This window comes from Homalodisca vitripennis, chromosome 1, assembly GCF_021130785.1.
Source record: "Homalodisca vitripennis isolate AUS2020 chromosome 1, UT_GWSS_2.1, whole genome shotgun sequence".
NCBI lineage: Eukaryota > Metazoa > Arthropoda > Insecta > Hemiptera > Cicadellidae > Homalodisca > Homalodisca vitripennis.
This window is the reverse complement of record NC_060207.1, coordinates 113,995,673-114,013,125: the sequence shown is the minus strand read 5'-3', so window position 1 is coordinate 114,013,125 and position 17,453 is coordinate 113,995,673. Positions and strand designations below refer to the sequence as shown.

Below are 17,453 nucleotides of genomic sequence, written 5' to 3'. Positions count from 1 at the left end.
TATCTTGGTTTTAAATGTAGATAATGATTTGCGGTAGAGGTAAAATTTACATAAACAGGTGCTGATGGAAATCTACATATTCAGCCAGTGCGCTGAGTGTAATAGCAAAGAAAGAACCGGTGATGCTGATGTGAAGTGGCCCACATCGTGCTGATGAGCTGATGATATGCATTGCTAACTCCCAACTTGTTGATGAGGTGGGATACCCACACCCCACATTGTTCACAAGTCAATTGAATCTCTATTCAAATCAGCTCCTTTTTGTAGTGCAAAAGGCTGATTGTAAAATTTGCATTGCACGTCAGGTTTATTTTAGAGTTCTGCTGGAGTTGGTTCGTGAATTTAGGCTTCTCTGATATCTTTGTTGTGAATATTTATACAGTAGTGAAAATGTGGATATCAACTCGATTCTTTACGAGCAATAAATTTTAATGTGAAATTGTACCATAGTTATCAGTAGAAAGTTAGCAAAATCATGTGTATTGGTTGAAGCTGTAAATTTGTAAAATAACAAAAAGATTATTTATAAATCAAATATTTCATTAGTTAATACAATTGTTCTATATGCTACACATATAATATGATTTTGGCATCTGAAAAAGTTCTCCCTCGATAGATTATTGTGGAAAACAACTAGGGATAAATTTCTGCTAGTTGGACACGATTTTCTATTTTATTAACTGCGTCGGCCTCTCACACAGAGAATGTTGGCAAAACCAAGAGTGGCTATTCTTCCAGTTATTGACTTGAGTACGATACTTATGTGAATGAAGAATAAGTGTAGTGGATAAATGGATAACCAATGGATACTAAATTTTTACGTGGATTTGAACCATTTGAATTCTGTCTTGGTTGTGTTAAAGGCTACTTAATTCTAATTTTTAACGTTAAGAGTCTATCCCTAAAGAATTGCCACCTAAAGGTGACGTTGACTCTTAAAGAGTCGTGAAGATGAACTTATTGTGATACAAATGTGGTATGGAACGTATCAAAGGACAATGTTTCCAATGCCCAGTAATTGGGTGCTACGTCGTATCTTGAAATGGAATCAGCCAGGTACCTTAATAATGCGTAATAGCGTTACATTTCTTTAGTGTTAAAGTAATATCTAGAGAAAAACACTGTGACACACTAATTAGTTACTAATATTAACTTACTAACGTCAGTGAAACAAAACATAACAAAGATGCAAAATCACTCTTACCTCTTACGCAACTCCTGCGAGATGTTAGCTATAGAGACGGCGGAGAGATACCATTATATTGTGTTGTTTCGGTCCAGTGAAAATTTTATTTTTGAGATTTTATCATTAGAGATGAATTTTATCCACCATTTTATTGCCTTAGAAAATCATGTTGATATGGAATATTTTCATCAATAAACTTTATTTTCACCAAGAACACATTTTATATGACGAGAGAAATCTTGCTTTAGAAAACTAGATGTTGCCCATTTTAAATAGAAAGAAGTGAGAACGATGTGATGAAAACCTCAAGTAACCAAATCTATAAAAAATATAGGTAGCCACACCACAAGGCAAACTCAAAAACCCTGAAAGTACGAAATATGATCTTTTGAATTATTAACCGTTGTTAAAGTGCTTTTTACAACGTAAAAGAAGTCCTGATAAATTGACTTTTCATGTGACCACCATTAGAACATGTCTTCATTGCCTCGGTTAATTCAGTATTTCAATTATATTACTAATATTTATTTAAGAGTATTCACTTGCTGGGAATGGGTTTCCTTGCCAACCCTAGTGACTGCACAAATCCTGTGTAAGATGGTCAAACTACGCCTTCCAATATATAAATAATAACCTGATACAATCTTTAGTTATTTGAAGTTCATTACTAATAAATAATATTAGTTCTGTTTTGAAAAAGTTTTCTTGTAATAGATTTTTTGGTATTATTATATTTGTGTTATAAGGTTCCATTGGTGCCATGGATTCCCCTGCTCTACTGTCCATTACTCTCTTAGTTTTTCCTTGTCAACTACATACAATTCTCAAGTCCTGATGTCGTAGGTTTAGCTATTGGGCCGTCTGACTGACTATTTTTACTCTTTTTAAACTAAATTCTGGTGATTAATTTTGATCTACTTAAGCATTAAATTTTCATTGTATAGCGAATTTTTCAGAATTATTTGTCATATATTTACCAATCTTGGAAGTTCCTTTGTTTTGTTATGTTTGGTTGAGCACAACACAAAAGTGAGATGTTTGTTTGTCCTAGCTGCCACTGCAATGAGCGCCTGTTCCTGCGCGACTTGGTGGTGTGCACACCTGGGACCAGCGGAGGTCGCCTGGCACGCTGGTTGCAGCCCGAGAGTCACGTGGACCCCGCGCGATGTCAGCTGCTCTACCCGCGCGACGAGATGCGCTGTGGTTGGCCAGCTGTCGTCAACCTCACAACCAAGGACCAGTACGGGCAGGTTGTGCACGTGCCCTACCTCAAGGTACTGTATATCGCTACTCACCCACCATCTTTGCAAACAATTGTACTGCAAAAACCTCTTCAGGCAGACAGACTCTTGAAAGTTGGCATGTGACCGGCATGTGTAGCCGTACCAAAAGCTGTCATATTAGTAACAGTAAGGTCATAATCTTCTTATATACTTCAGTGTCATACTCATGAGGGGAGCATATATGAATTTAACCCCTCTCCGAAATTTCCTTTTGCCTGTTGAGTATTTCAGTCATGTGGAACTAAAACCTTTCAAAACAAACAACATATTAACACTAATGCATGTATTCTTAACATTTCATTCCATTCTTTAAAAGCCATTTATAATAGAAGATGATCATTTTATGTATCCCACACCCTAGACCCAGACACCTGGTTCGAAATAGGTCTGCCCCTAATGTATCTATCTATCTTAAAGCAGATCATTTTAAAATACTTTGTAGCTATCATCATGAAATATTAAATTGAAAGTTTTGAGGTTTACTTGTACAACGTCGTTGCTATATGTATATAGCAACCTTTTGAGTATGTATTTATAAGGCTATTCTTGACGGCTGTCATGTTAATATACATTTTAAAATATTTGGAAGTTTCACTATATTGAAGCCATACAAAATCGAAATAGTGATAAACACATTCTTCTCTTAAATGTAAAGTCTTTAAGCGCCTTATATTTACTATGTGTGGTCATAGCTTATATGAAATTTTGTATGATACAAAAATACTACCATTTTACACAAATAAATATAATACCATGAACTATATAGTGAAACGTTTCCCAAATTATTATAAATACCAAATAGAAACAATATGTATTGTTTAGAAACCCTCTCAAACTGTATTCAGAACAAACGTATTGGATGTAATTATTTGGAATTTAGTTATGTAATAGACCTGTACATAGTACTGCTTCTTAAAACGTTGTATGATTACAATCTTGATATATGGAAGAAGTTGCAAAATAATTCTGTAAAAATTCTGGATCTTTTTAAAAACTGAAATAATCTGTGCCAAAAAGTGCATAAATCTTTTCTTTACATTAATGTCATTGTATTTTGTTATTTCACTCAGCCAGAGTTCCAAAACATCAGCTTGGCTCTTGTCTAGTACTGTTTTACAAGTAATCAAAAATAATGCACAAGTACATACTCTCAATATATTTATTAATTAGATTTATATGTTGGACCATTCGCATATCTTCTAATTTAATTTAATTTTACAAAAATAAAATAAAATCTCTCATAACATTTTACCAGTCTGTGTTATTTTATTAAATACCTAGTTGTGGTATAATTGGAACAAAAAATTGTTTCTGTGCTTTTATTTCCAGGAATCAGTTTTTATATTTAACAGATTATATAACAAGGATTTACTGATTGTATCTGTATGACTGATTTTGTCATAATCCGTTTGTTATGTTATGGTTAATGCTTCCGCATACATATGTGTGCACTCACACATTTTAACAATATATTATTTTCTTGTGATTCCAAAACAGATATTTTGACACAAAAGTGTAATTCATGTAACATTACCATACTTTCTATTATAGTATGCGTGTAGTAAAAACTAAAAAGTAGTGAACGTTCAGTAATAAAAAGTATAATAGAGCCACCAAACAAACTAAAGAAAGTAGAGAGTACAGTATGAGAGTATTAAATACTAACTGAATTAGTTAGGAAAGTCATTCACATAGTAAACTGTTTCAACTTGGGACATTCAGAGTTAAAGAATACAATATTACATTATGGGTCATAACATCATAAAAACTTTAGCTTTTCATATCCCTCCCTAGCTTTTAACTTTTTATAGTACAAGACTGCTAACGTGTCATAATAACTTTGTTGCAAACTTTGAGTGCAAACTTTGCTGTGCTTAACTTCTGTTCTTTGCTAACTACAAACTTCCCTGCTGCAATCTTTTTATAGCCAATGTTAATTTACTACTCGTTATTCAAGCTCTTAAAACTCTCTAAGATTGTTTCTCTCAATTCAAAGTAGAAGAGAGATTTCAACATAGCTGCAACTACCTGCTACAAAATAGTGAGCCTTGAAATGTATAAGTTGTATAGAAACAACCTTGAGTTCACTACCTTATATTTGATCACTGACATCTGCAAGATAATTCATTTTTAAAATACAATTTATTTGCATCTGCTGTGTTTTGTGCTTTATGTAACAAAGGCTATATGTTTTCTTTTTGATAAATGAGCATTAAAAAGGAATTTAAAGGTTGTAAAGTAATAAAAAATAAATAAATCTTGTAATAAATTAGCTAACTTTACAACCTTTAAATTCTTTTTTTAATGGTCATTTATGAAAAAGAGAACATATAGTCTTTGTTACATAAAACACTAGAAAGATGAGTGATAAAAATTATTTATGATATAGAATTTTGTGTACCTAATAAAAATAAAAGTGGCAAAGTTATAACCCATTCAGTATGTATTTCAAAATGTGTGGATGAAGAGGAAAAGAAAAGGGTAAAGTATTAAACTTTAAGTTTTTTTTTTAATAAAAAGTTTCTGCTCCTTGTTCCTAAAAACATTCTTTTGAAACATACATCTGAAACACATTTAATTGATTAAGATTTTAAGATTTTCCTATAGTACTAGTTTACTTTGAAATGTGCAATTTATAGATTTCCTAAACTTTAACCTGTATATAGATGTAGGCTAATATTTTTGTGACCAAATTTGTGGGAAGGAAAATTTAATATTGTTTGTATGTTTTCTGAAAAGTTAACTTGTATTGTACCCCTTTCTACTGAAATGTTTTGTTACTGCACAGATTGAAGTAAAAGCAGTACCCATCGACAAAAAGGAGGCCGGAGATAGCCGCAAGGTGCGCCGCGTGAGTCAACCAGATGAGCTGACATTTGGGGGCCATGCACAACCCAGCCTGGACACACCGTACGAGGCTACTGTCCGAGACCAGATGTGCTACAACGCGATCACCATGATGAAGGTAAACTCGTGTATTAAACGGCTGACTCATCAGTTGGATGCACATATCGTTGATTATATTGACCCAGAGAAACCTAAAATATTTTCAGTGTATAAGAGGCTCATGTTATATACATTTGGGCAACCCAATGGATAACGGGGGACTTCACCTATTGCAAATGTTGAGATATAGAGTAAAGATTAACTCTGTTGATAGGTCTAGTTCACTATAGAATATGACGATTGAAGTACTTTAGTGCTAAAGACTACTAGAAAACCCAGACCTGAAGGAGACATACTTTGACAACTTGTTCCTTCTTCTTCAAGGCTTCTTCCAACTTTCTGGCATCAAGATAAATTTGAATCTCAAATTGCCAGGATGCTGTTATCATCTCAGCAATAATCAGTTTTAGTCCCCATACATCCGGATTCCCTGTAATCTGTAAACTGTGCAAATCTTTTGGTTTTAATACTATAACATTTTCTTTAACTTTTTTCTTTATAGAAGAAATTGGTTGTGCAATACTTGTTATAGACAAAACAGATGTTTTTAAGGTAATGATGATAAAAATATTAAATCAGATGAATGAGTGATCATTATAGGCACAAGCCGTGATATGACCAAAAATTCAGGTAACACATTGTAGTTATGTTTCAAAATTAAAATGGAATAATGGGGTAATATATTTTCCTTCATAACAAGACAGGTCAGTATTACAGTTCATTGTGTTTCATTCTTCACATATGTGTTACCTCATAACACTGCTAGAAAATATCACTTAAGCCACTGCACAGCAGAGAATGTGAAATAACTACTTTATGATCCATTACTTTATGTCACATTCTGGCTATGAATACTTGCAATATCTACAATATTTGTTCATCTACAAAGTTAGGCTACTTTACAGACAAAAACCAATATTATTTAATATAATAAGATATTCATAAAATATAGTTAGTCTTGAAAATGAGGCAATTATAATTGCATTACATCTCAATAACATATACAAATGTATATAATGGAATATGTTGGTTTAGGTATATGAGAACTACTCATTTGAAGAGCTGCGCTACACGTCTCCAGCTGTGAAAAGAACCAGTGAGACCATGTTGGTGCGGCCCAACAGTGATGGGACCTACAGTGCCACTTGGACCCCAGGCTCGGTGGGCTGGTATTGTATCCATGCCACCATTGATGGCTACACTATGGAAGAGGTATATACATTCACACGTTTTATATATGCTCAATTTGTCATTACGCTTCTAAATTCATGATGTCTGGTAACTCATTGTTGCCATGGCAGACTACATTGGTAAACACTTGTAGTTACATTCTTGAATAAAATTACATTATTATTCAATCCGTTTATATTTCAAATATTTAAGGATCTATATATACTCTCTTGGGTATTTTAACCCATTTTAGAACCAAATTTCTCCATTATATTATTTAGTTCAAAATTTTAGTTGAACTACAAACAAAAAAAGAAGTCCTTCAAGTCCGTGTAATGTCATGCAAGAGTAATTGAAATAAAAACAAAATATATCAATTTAAACAACGTTTAATATGTTCAGAATCAATGTTTTCATAAAGAAATCAACATTTTTATTATAATAAAATTAATGGTTTTTGCCTTATAATCAATATAATCATTTATAGTATTTGTTTACAAACCGTTTGACTAAAAATTACAAAAATATGCGACTGCTTTCAAAATGTACTAATTATGTGAAAATATAATATATCATAGTTAAATAAAAAAAAACATGAAATCTATTCCCTTTAAAGATATTTTTATTCACCTACACGTGTGTCACAGTTATGCCATAACCATGGTAGTTAACTTCAACTAAATTAAATAAATATTTTTTTCAATTTCATTATTATAGTAGCCTCATGTAGTGAATAATCAATTTCAATATCTCTTAAATGTGTGTATTGAATTATGTATTAATATTCTAAAGTTACTAATAAAATCATAAATAACTTGCATAATACTGAAAAAACAGGTGTTACTTATATGTGAGTTGTCAAAAATACAAATTTGTAGAAAAACTTCTAATGTGTTCACAGACGGTTTAGGACTATTTAGATATGAAATTACAATCCTAAATAGTGTTAATGTAATACTGAATAAAGTACAATGACAACTATATACACATACTTGCCGGCAACAAAACAAACTACTCATATGAGAAGATGGCATGGCAAAAACAAAGTATAATTTTAACAGATGACAATTTACTATATGAATCACAACAAAGAAATAAATGTAGCTAACAATAAGTTAAATGAATAAATGATTTATTTCCACCAGCATCATACAACAGAAATTACAAATACAAAACCTGGAAATTGACTGGCCACGTAACCAGTAGTGTGGCCAGTTTTTATAAGGCAAAGATAAAAATACTTATATGTTCTAATGTTTTAGTAGTTCTTCAGTCATGTTAGTTATACATTTTTAAAATATAAATGTATTACATTACATGCTATAACAAATACAAGAATGAGTTTATAATAACTGGGTGTATGACCATTGAATATCAGAGGGAGGGTTAATACTGGTAGCTGAGTGTCTCGCCTCAGGGTCTGGGTTTGAATTCCATCACATTATCACATGCTAACAAATAATCATCTGAGTCTAGCCTGAGGTAATGTGATAAAGAGTGTTCTATCTAGAGGAATAGACCATTCCACCTCACACCTCCTACACACTTGCACTAATAGCAAGTACAATTTTCCACATCTGGCCGGATGACAATCAAACCATATATATATTTCTCAAGTTTATAATCAATAGTAGTTCTAAATGTTGTTATTTTAAATGGTAAACACGGTTTTGTATTCTATACTTTCAAAAGAAAAAAATATCCATGAAAAATATCTCTCAGCTTAGGAAAGCTAAATTTTAATATAATTTGAAATATTAGCCTTGAATATGCTTCTTAGTTGCATGCCTTGTAGTAATTGGTTTTACATGTATGTAATGTATGTAACGAAATCAGTGAAGAAATATTTTACTGGGTGTTATTTAACATTTTGGTTCCAAGAGAATAAACCTTACAAAGCTGCAGTAAGTAGTAATAAGACTACTTCTTACCCTACTTTTTTGGTTAATGATTGTTTTCGATTATGGAAGGATTGTGAACATAACAGGAGTTTTTCATTCTGTTATATAAAAAGTCAGTAAGCTGTGTTTCGAGATCTGTAATCTGATTTTGTTCTTAAGTGGATAACTAACCTAATACATACCTACAATCTAGGTTAAGATAAACAAATCATACCAGAGTGTTATGACATGCATAAGTTAGGTATGATTTGTTTATTTTAATCTACATTGTAGTTATATATTTGGTTAAGAAAAAATCAAATTTCAGATCTCAAAATGAATTGTTGCTGATTTTTTATCCATAAACAATGGAAAATATCAAAAATCCTCTTTCCTTCATTATTCTACTTTTTTTATTACCCATTCATGGGTGTGTTCCCAGTCTTGTGTTGGTAGCTAGTAAAACCCTATAATGGTAAGTGTATTACTTATTGTCACTCATAAACTATTGGATTCACTACCAGATACACACTGTAGAATACACACAGTATATGGTGTGTTTTATCATCTGACAGTTCTCTCTCTACTGTTGGCTTATCTAAGCCTAAGTTATCACAGTTTACAAGTAAAATACTGTCAAAGAAGATAAATAAGAACTATTCAATGTGGTTAGTTTTTTATTAAATCTTTTTAAAAACTGGTGAAGCAAAAATAGTTCTTGAGTAAATTTTATTAATACCATTATTAATTCATTTCTTTACACTTATAATATTTTGAAACTTAACTCTAAAAAATGTTATCAGTTTTACTGATTGTTCTTTTAGTAAGTGTTTCTCCTTTAATAGAATTTTACTTTTCTGTGCAGGTACACAAGGTGGAAGTGAAGGACCCACCCCAAGGTATCATGCCCCCCACGCAGAGCCATACGCCCCGTAAGGCCACTCACCAGCCCAATAGGTTACGCAAGTTTGTTGCACGTAACAGTGCCGGCCTACGTGTCCGTGCACATCCATCTTTGCAGAGCGAGCAGATAGGGGTAGTCCATGTCAATGGCACCATTGCCTTTGTTGATGAAGTAAGATCTTGATCTTAATATTCTTTCTTTTTAGTATTGATTGTTTTTTTGTAACTCCCTAAAAATTATTCATTCAAAATATTAAATTATTGATGAATTATCATACATTTACTATTACAAACTTTTTGTAACATTTCTTAGTAAGATGAAAACCTGCCTTGACATACATAGCTTAATTCATGTCACTATTAAAATGTGCATATATATACAATATATACAATAAAATCCTGTTGCCAGTGTAGATATTCCTTTATTCCTTTCCTTTATGATTGGTTAAGCATAGTCTCTGATCCAATTATCAATGATATGCCTAGTGCAGTTCTTACAGGCTATTTTCTAAATATTTACATATAATGATTCCATATTAGTTCCTTTTACGTCTTTGATCTGCATTTCCACTGAATTATTTTAAATCTTTTTAGCGATTCCTTATTTGACTCTGTGGCTGGTTTATACTTTGAATTTTCTCAAGATATTTACTAAAGATGTAGAAGTGTTTTACAATTGAATTACTGAAATTACATGTTTCATTCACCTTTATGTTTGTTGGACTTATGTTGTTTTTATACTTTTTTTGAGTATTGTGCAATTTTAGAAAGAAGGGATTAAAGTATGAGTAATATGTGTAGAGAAGACCTTTTGCTGTTATATTCGGAGGACTCGTTTAATAAACAAAAACTGGAGAGAACACTGGATTGTCCAAGAGGTTGGCTAAGGATGTCTTGAGACACAGTTTCATGGCATTACGCAATTTGAAACTGTGTTCATTCAGCCACAGAAGGGAATCTTGAGCTGTTGGTGACCTGCAATGAACACACAAACTTTTAATAGGGATAAAAATTTGGCTTCTTTTTGTGTTAACTAGAATGTCTACTCAAAAACAAGAGGTTTTAATTAGATTGTAATACATTTTAGGGCCAAGCTATTGTGATTTTGTTGAAGGGCAAATAACAATCAACAGCCAGTACTACAATGACATGCTGGAAAACAAGATAAGACCTATCATTCGAACGAAACACTGTGAAGGCGTGATTTTGCTTCATGGCCACGTCTGTCCATATACAGTACATACAATTCAGATGACAAAAAAATTTTCACAGACTAGAGACTGAAATTCTTCCACATCTCCCCTACAGCTCTGACCTCGCCCCATCAGACTTCAATGTATTATAGGACCCCTCAAAGAGAATCTACGAGGGAAACATTTTCAGTCCAATGAAGAGGTCAAAAATCAGGTGCAAAAGTGGCTTTGAGATCAACTCAAAGAGTTTATGCCAAGAGAATTTACAAACCAGCAGAAAGATATTAGTATAAGAGCTACTGGGGACTATGTAGAAAAGTAACTAAAGTTTAGTAATGATTAAATAAACGGTTTTTTAGTAGTAGTAATTTGTCTTGTTACTTATTGAATGACCCTTGTATGTTCTTAGAATCTGAAGTAAAATGTTATTTCTTCATAGATACATAACGATGATGGTGTCTGGCTCCGACTGACTCAGGACACAATCAGGCAGTATTGTCACAACTCCTACCCTGAGGCATGGTGCCTCCAATACAACCAGCACCTGGGGAAAACACTCCTGCTGCCACTCCAAGAGCCCAAGACAGTCCTGGACCATGTGGTGAGGGAGAGCCGAGGGAAACCTACCACATCCCACGAAATACCGTATGTTTTGGAGTTCATTTTGATGTCTTAAAGTAATATTATTGTACGACCAATAACAGTAAGATAAATACCTCATAATATTAAATTCATTTTTTGCCGGAAATCAAAGATATGTTAGTATGTTATCTTTGTATTGTGATTTTCATTTACTAATGATTAATAATACAGTAACATCTAACAGTTTGATAATTATTTTAAAAATAAAAAAAAAACAAGTATAAAAATGCTGTAGTACAATATTACTGTAATCCAATAGGGCTATAGTTCAAATATTTAAGTGTGCTAATTTTAATTGAAATGTGCTAAGAAGTTATTCATTTTAATTGGCAGGTTGTATTCTAATATCCAGTCACTTGCTACGGCAGTATATTTTATGTGAGCAGGAAGGTATTAGAAGCAACCAGCTACAAGGGGGTGAAGTGCGGAGCCTCAGGCTACAATGTGAGGAGCAGCCCCAGTCTGACGGCCCCACCCATTGGGATGCCACACTTTGACAACCACATCACCTATATTAATTGTACCTTTATTATTAATCTGATAATATCTTGAAAGTATATTTTATTTGAGCAGGAAGGTATTAGAAGCGACCAGCTACAGGGTAGTGATGTGCGGAGCCTTCAGGCCACAATGTGAGGAGCAGCCCCAGTCTGATGGCCCCACTCATCGGGATGCCACACTGACAACCACATCACCTGTATTAATTAATTCTACATTTATTATTAATCTGATAATATCTTTAAAGTATATTTTATGTGAGCAGGAAGGTATTAGAAGCGACCAGCTACAAGGTGGTGAAGTGTGGAGCCTCAGGCCACAATGTGAGGAGCAGCCCCAGTCTGACGGCCCCACCCATTGGGATGCTACACTTTGGCAACCACATCACTGTCACCTGCCACGTGAGTCTAACGCTCTAGACTATGTGACATGCAATATATTTGATCAAGTATCTTAAGAGATAATATACTAGGATATTTTTGAGAATTACAATAGCAGTTTTGTTACAATAGAACCTAATTAAAATAGACCATCCTGGACTTCAGTAATCCAAAGTAATAAAAGTTTGGAAAAACGAGATATGTTTAGGAAAAAAAGAGCAATATAGTACATAGTAATTTTCTTTCTTGCCTGATTCCTAAAATTTGAAATATTAACCAAAAATGTGACCTCAACTCTGAATTTATTTCCAGGTCATTGCTATTAACACTAATCTAAAGTATTCTACTATAATTCTTTTCTATGTGTTAGTAATGTAATAATGGCCGTTAAAAAATCACCCTTTTAATAATACCCATATGGTTATTAAAATCTTGAATATGGTAACCATTGTATGTTATGAGTGACAGTCCTTGGTGACAAACCATTTGTCACCACCACTGCCACCTTTCTGTGCTGGAGCATGAGGCACGATCAATTGTGCAGTCTTAAACTTACATTTTGTGCTAGAGACAGTCACGGGTACAAAGTTATGTACTATTTCAACTCTTTTTAGAAACAGAATATGTAGAACCCCTACAATTTTTTGTTAAAGTCAATTTTGAGCATCATGTGCATGGCCTCAACACTGTTAAAATATCATTTTACAGTCAGTGATTGGTTTTGTTTTGTTAGAGCATCAACAAGGAGGGAACTTGGGTGCAACTGGACAAAGATACGATCAGCAACTGTTGCTTCAACCTGGAAGAGGAAGCCTGGTCCCTTGCTACCGACAAGAATAACTTTGTCTATCTTCGACCAGACAAGATCGAGAAAGGTAAGCTATTGTATTGTGTTAATTTCATTCCAAACCAAGATTATTAAAGAGTGGATTATAACTGAACACATTCTGGCGCTGACAGTGTTTATGAGTGCATCATCATTAGAATTTCTCTGATTTCAGAAGATAATAAGCAGTAGGAGGGATAAGTTCAAAGCTACTAGCTACTAATCATCTTATAGATATAAACTAAAGATCGACTCTCTGATTAATCGTCACTTTTAGCTTAGAATTTTTTAGCTTTCGAAACAAGAAGACTTGAATTGGATTTGGAGTTAGTACAAGCCTAACATGAGGGTTTTAGAATTTTTTACATATACAATAGGCCTAAAAAGTTTTTCTTTTAATAGTTTGACACAAAAATTGCTCCTTAAATGCACTTTAAAATATGCATATACAAATATTAAAAATATATATAGTTATGATTCCTTTATCTGGTGTACTATTATATCAGCCTTGGAATAAATAATTTAGAAGAGACCGGTAATGGCTCTTTATGGGTACTTATAGTATCTATCATTAGAACAAACCAAAATATTTATCTCAGTTACTTTAAATTTTTTAGACAAGTAAAAAAATCTATTGACTTGCTTTAAGTATTGACTTGTTAATTATTGGGATACTCTAACAAAAAAGAAAATTCAACTTTCCCTGGCAGATACATATGCCTAGAGGTACACATTCTTTGAAGATGAAAGTTCAAGTTTCTGCAGAGTTACTCACAGTCAGTTCTTGAATCCTGTACTTTTTGTTACAATTGTCCTGTCTAAGAACTTCCTGTTCAGATCATGGAATATAATCTGACAAACGCATCCTTAATGTGATTGCTTAGAAATGTTATTTATTTTGACATAATACTGTATGATAGTTATATAAGTTTGAGAATTTAAAATCCATTACTAAGCTGACAATATTCTAATACAATCTAAATTGTGTAGATTCGGAAGCAGGTCCCAGCAGCTCTCCTGATGTATTCAGCCCCTCACTCTCCAAGGCAAGTCAGCGAGGTTTTGACTTCTCTGGCCCTGACAACCCAACCGTGTTCCCCGTGTTCACTCCTCCCTCGTCCTCTGTCAACAACAGCAACCCTTTTGTCTTCGGTTCATCTGTTCCAGGTGAGTGGTACAAATTGTATGTTCGTCTGTGGGTCTCTACCAGAGATTGTAGTTACTATATTAGAAAATCACAACAACCAACAATTAAAACTTGTTAAAAGTTTAAAGAATTTTTTCCTTTAGAGCTCTTGAACGGATTTATAAAAAATGCCTTTTGCTATTAAATAAACCAGAGTAACTAAATAAAGAACATTTTACTGACATTGTGAGAAGAATTAAATTCTCTTTCAAATTTGAATGTAGAGATTTGTGTTTATGCAAAGATCATGATGAAATGTTTCACTTACATTGAGTTTATATTTGATTAGTGTTTTATTAAGAAGACATCATAAATCATATATTATCAATAGCCAATATTCAAATAATTTATCATTTGTTTTCATTTTCAATTTTAAACAGCATAAATTTAATGGCGCTACCAGAAAATGAGCCTCTAAAAAATAATAATAATTTTAAAATAAAATATAAAAATGTATATACGAGGGGTATTCGAAAAATAAGGTTCCCATGATTTTTTTGAATAGACAGCTCTATATTTTTTTCTACTTAGTGTTGTACATCAATTTAAAACTTAAAAGTTAAGTTATTTTTCCACATAACCACCGTTTCTGTCCAAACACTTTTGTAGACGATGCTCCAACTTTTCTATCCCCATGTTGTAGAATTCTGCCGCCAATCCTTTGAGGAATGGAGTAACCTCTTCCTTGACTTCATCATCGGCACTGAAGCGTTGGCCACCCAAGTGTTCCTTTAATTTTGGGAGTAAGTGATAATCACTTGGGGCTAGGTCTGGGCTGTAGAGGGGATGGGGCACAATAGTCCAGTGAACATTTGTCAGCAGTTCTTGAGTTTGATGTGAGACATGAGGTCGAGCGTTGTCATGGAGAAGCCTCACACCACTGGACAATCTTCCTCTCCGGCAGTTCTGGATCGCGCTGGAAATCTCAGGAATAAGCAAAGCAAGTTCGTGAATGGTGATTCTCCGATCTTCAAGCAATATTGTCTCAACTTTTTCAACAACTCCATATGAAACTGAAGGCCGTCCACTTCGGTTTTCATTGTGAATTTCCATGTGGCCTTCACTGAATTCTCTACACCATTTCCGAACGTGTTGAACAGATATGCAGTTTTCCCCATAAACTTCGATTAACTGAAGATGAATTTCAATAGGTGAAATCTGTTTTGCATTTAATAAACGAATCACAGCACGAATTTCGCATCTGGCGGTAACAACGATAGGGAGCTCCATCTTCGAAGGCAGCTAGGCCGGCACTGTTGGACGTAGCGAGGCGCAAGTGGTATGGATAGAGAGAGGGACAGCTGATGAGTAAGACAGTGTTGCCAGATTTCTCCCAACATATCGCATTCTGTCTCGGCGGCATAGGGAACCTTATTTTTCTAATACCCCTCGTATATATATTTTTTTTTCAATAGTTAAACAATTGATTTAGAAACCATTTTTATTATTAAATATTAAAATTCATGCTGTCCAGTTTTTTACACATTGTAATCAAGATAATATTATGAAGTCACCATTACTTGAACCCATATATCATATAGAACATACACTAAAGTTTTAATGGTATTCACATAGTTACTCCATGAAATTCTAGGATTAAGACAAACTCTACTTTAAAAACCAAAACAATAGTGTATTAAAAGTAACACAATTTATTTTAGAAAAATAATGTGCCAAATAATACATTACATTGTTTCAGCCCTTCCAGTCAAAGATGAAACCAAGACATCTCTCAAAGATTCCTCCATCAAGTCCTCAGGTCCCAAATGGTTCAAGCCAGCAGAAGAACCAAAGCCTCCAACTTCAAAAGTCTCCTATTCAAGGTATTATTTCCATATTTTATAACATGACATAGTGGTATGTAGGGAGGTTGTGATAGTTCTAACTCTGCCTCTCTAATAAAAGCATTATTGATTTCATTTTGTTGCTCTAACTCCTTTTTTGTCTTGGTGTAATTTTTATATTTCGGTTGAGTGTTTTATATCACCATAGATATAAAATATATCACCGTTAAAGACCCTATGTTCCAGGAAAATCTATTTTTATTGTTGAAGAAAATTCTATGTAATGTATATGATTATACGTTTTCAGGGACATGCCTCCTGAACTGGCTGGCGTCTCTGTGAAAGATCTTGTGAAAGCGATTGGTGAGAGTCGGGCCAACGGTAATGGTGTGACTCCGCCTGACACTCCGCGACGGTTGTCTCGCAGTTCATCACCTCTTGTCTCACGTGACAGCCGCAGCTCCAGTCCTGTACCCATCCCAGGTGCTCACAACAATTTCCTCCAACATAAAAAATTCAGTTATGATAGGTGTATTGTTCTTCATAATACACTTATATTTACATACTTTAATATAAGTTAACTCTTCCTTTGTATTTAAGAGATGTTAGTAAAAATGTACAAATATTTTATTGCTAACATCATAGTTAAATTTAAAAATCTTTATAATTAAATCATTTGCAAAGATTTCTCATGATTTGTAATGTTTAAGCCCAAAATTTGTTGAAAATGATGATGTGTGACACTAAAGGTGCACATGCTGGACACAATGTGTCGTTAAGCCAAGTTCTTTATTGTTGTTCTGTTATCTAATATTGAAACCATGTATGATGTGATGTAGCATTGCTTGCAGGCAAGGCTCTGTGTTATTTGAGGTCCTGTGAACATGATTGGAGACTTGTTGAAGATCTATATTGGGTCTAATAAAGTAATACAAAACTGTACGTCCCAGTTTGGTTAAACCTTTTTTTTATTAATAAAACACACATCTTATAAAAGTGCAATAAACTACTATACAAGATCTGTTAGAAAAGTAGCCAACCTTTGGCCAGGAAAAGAAACTGGCATACCTGGAGCATTGGAAACTAAATCACCTTCAAAATAGTCTGCTTCAGACTCCTTACATTTCTTCCAGCTGTGCTGTCATTGTTGGAAGCAATCTTTTGAAATTTGGTTTAGCTCTGGTGTCGTTGACAGCCATAATGTTTTCTCTTATCTGAAATATTCTTCCTTTTAATGGCCTCTTGTGTTTGGGAAACAGCCAAATAGGCTTATGTGGGTATTCAAGGAGCATGTTGAATCACAGGAGTCTAGTTTTTTTACCTAAAGAGTCAGAATCAAATTTAAAAAACACAAATTATCAATTTTTAGAAGTTTATTTTCTGTTATCTGTTATGGAATGTGTCTTGAACATTGTCGTGATGGAGGTACCAATTTCCTGTTGACCACAACTCTGGTTTCTTGTACTGAACAGCATCATGTAGGTGACGAATGACATCCCTGTGGAACTCTTTCATGACTTTTTGAACCTGTGTGTTCACACTACAGGAATAAAATCTATCAGTATCACTTTGATGT

The 17,453-nt window shown here is 33.7% G+C and overlaps 1 protein-coding gene across 6 annotated transcripts in view; it reads left to right on the top strand.

Moving 5' to 3' along the window:
- The window catches only part of LOC124369695 (E3 ubiquitin-protein ligase MYCBP2), a 663,749-nt gene that overhangs the window by 589,723 nt on the left and 56,573 nt on the right, over positions 1–17,453 (top strand). For all 6 annotated transcript variants that reach the window (XM_046827769.1, XM_046827783.1, XM_046827763.1 and 3 more), the window contains exons 38-47: positions 2,238–2,460; positions 5,258–5,434; positions 6,451–6,627; positions 9,331–9,540; positions 11,001–11,206; positions 11,967–12,102; positions 12,815–12,956; positions 13,898–14,074; positions 15,793–15,916; positions 16,185–16,360. In XM_046827769.1, the coding sequence (XP_046683725.1) occupies positions 2,238–2,460; positions 5,258–5,434; positions 6,451–6,627; positions 9,331–9,540; positions 11,001–11,206; positions 11,967–12,102; positions 12,815–12,956; positions 13,898–14,074; positions 15,793–15,916; positions 16,185–16,360 (1,748 nt within the window). The remainder of the gene's footprint in view (positions 1–2,237; positions 2,461–5,257; positions 5,435–6,450; positions 6,628–9,330; positions 9,541–11,000; positions 11,207–11,966; positions 12,103–12,814; positions 12,957–13,897; positions 14,075–15,792; positions 15,917–16,184; positions 16,361–17,453) is intronic.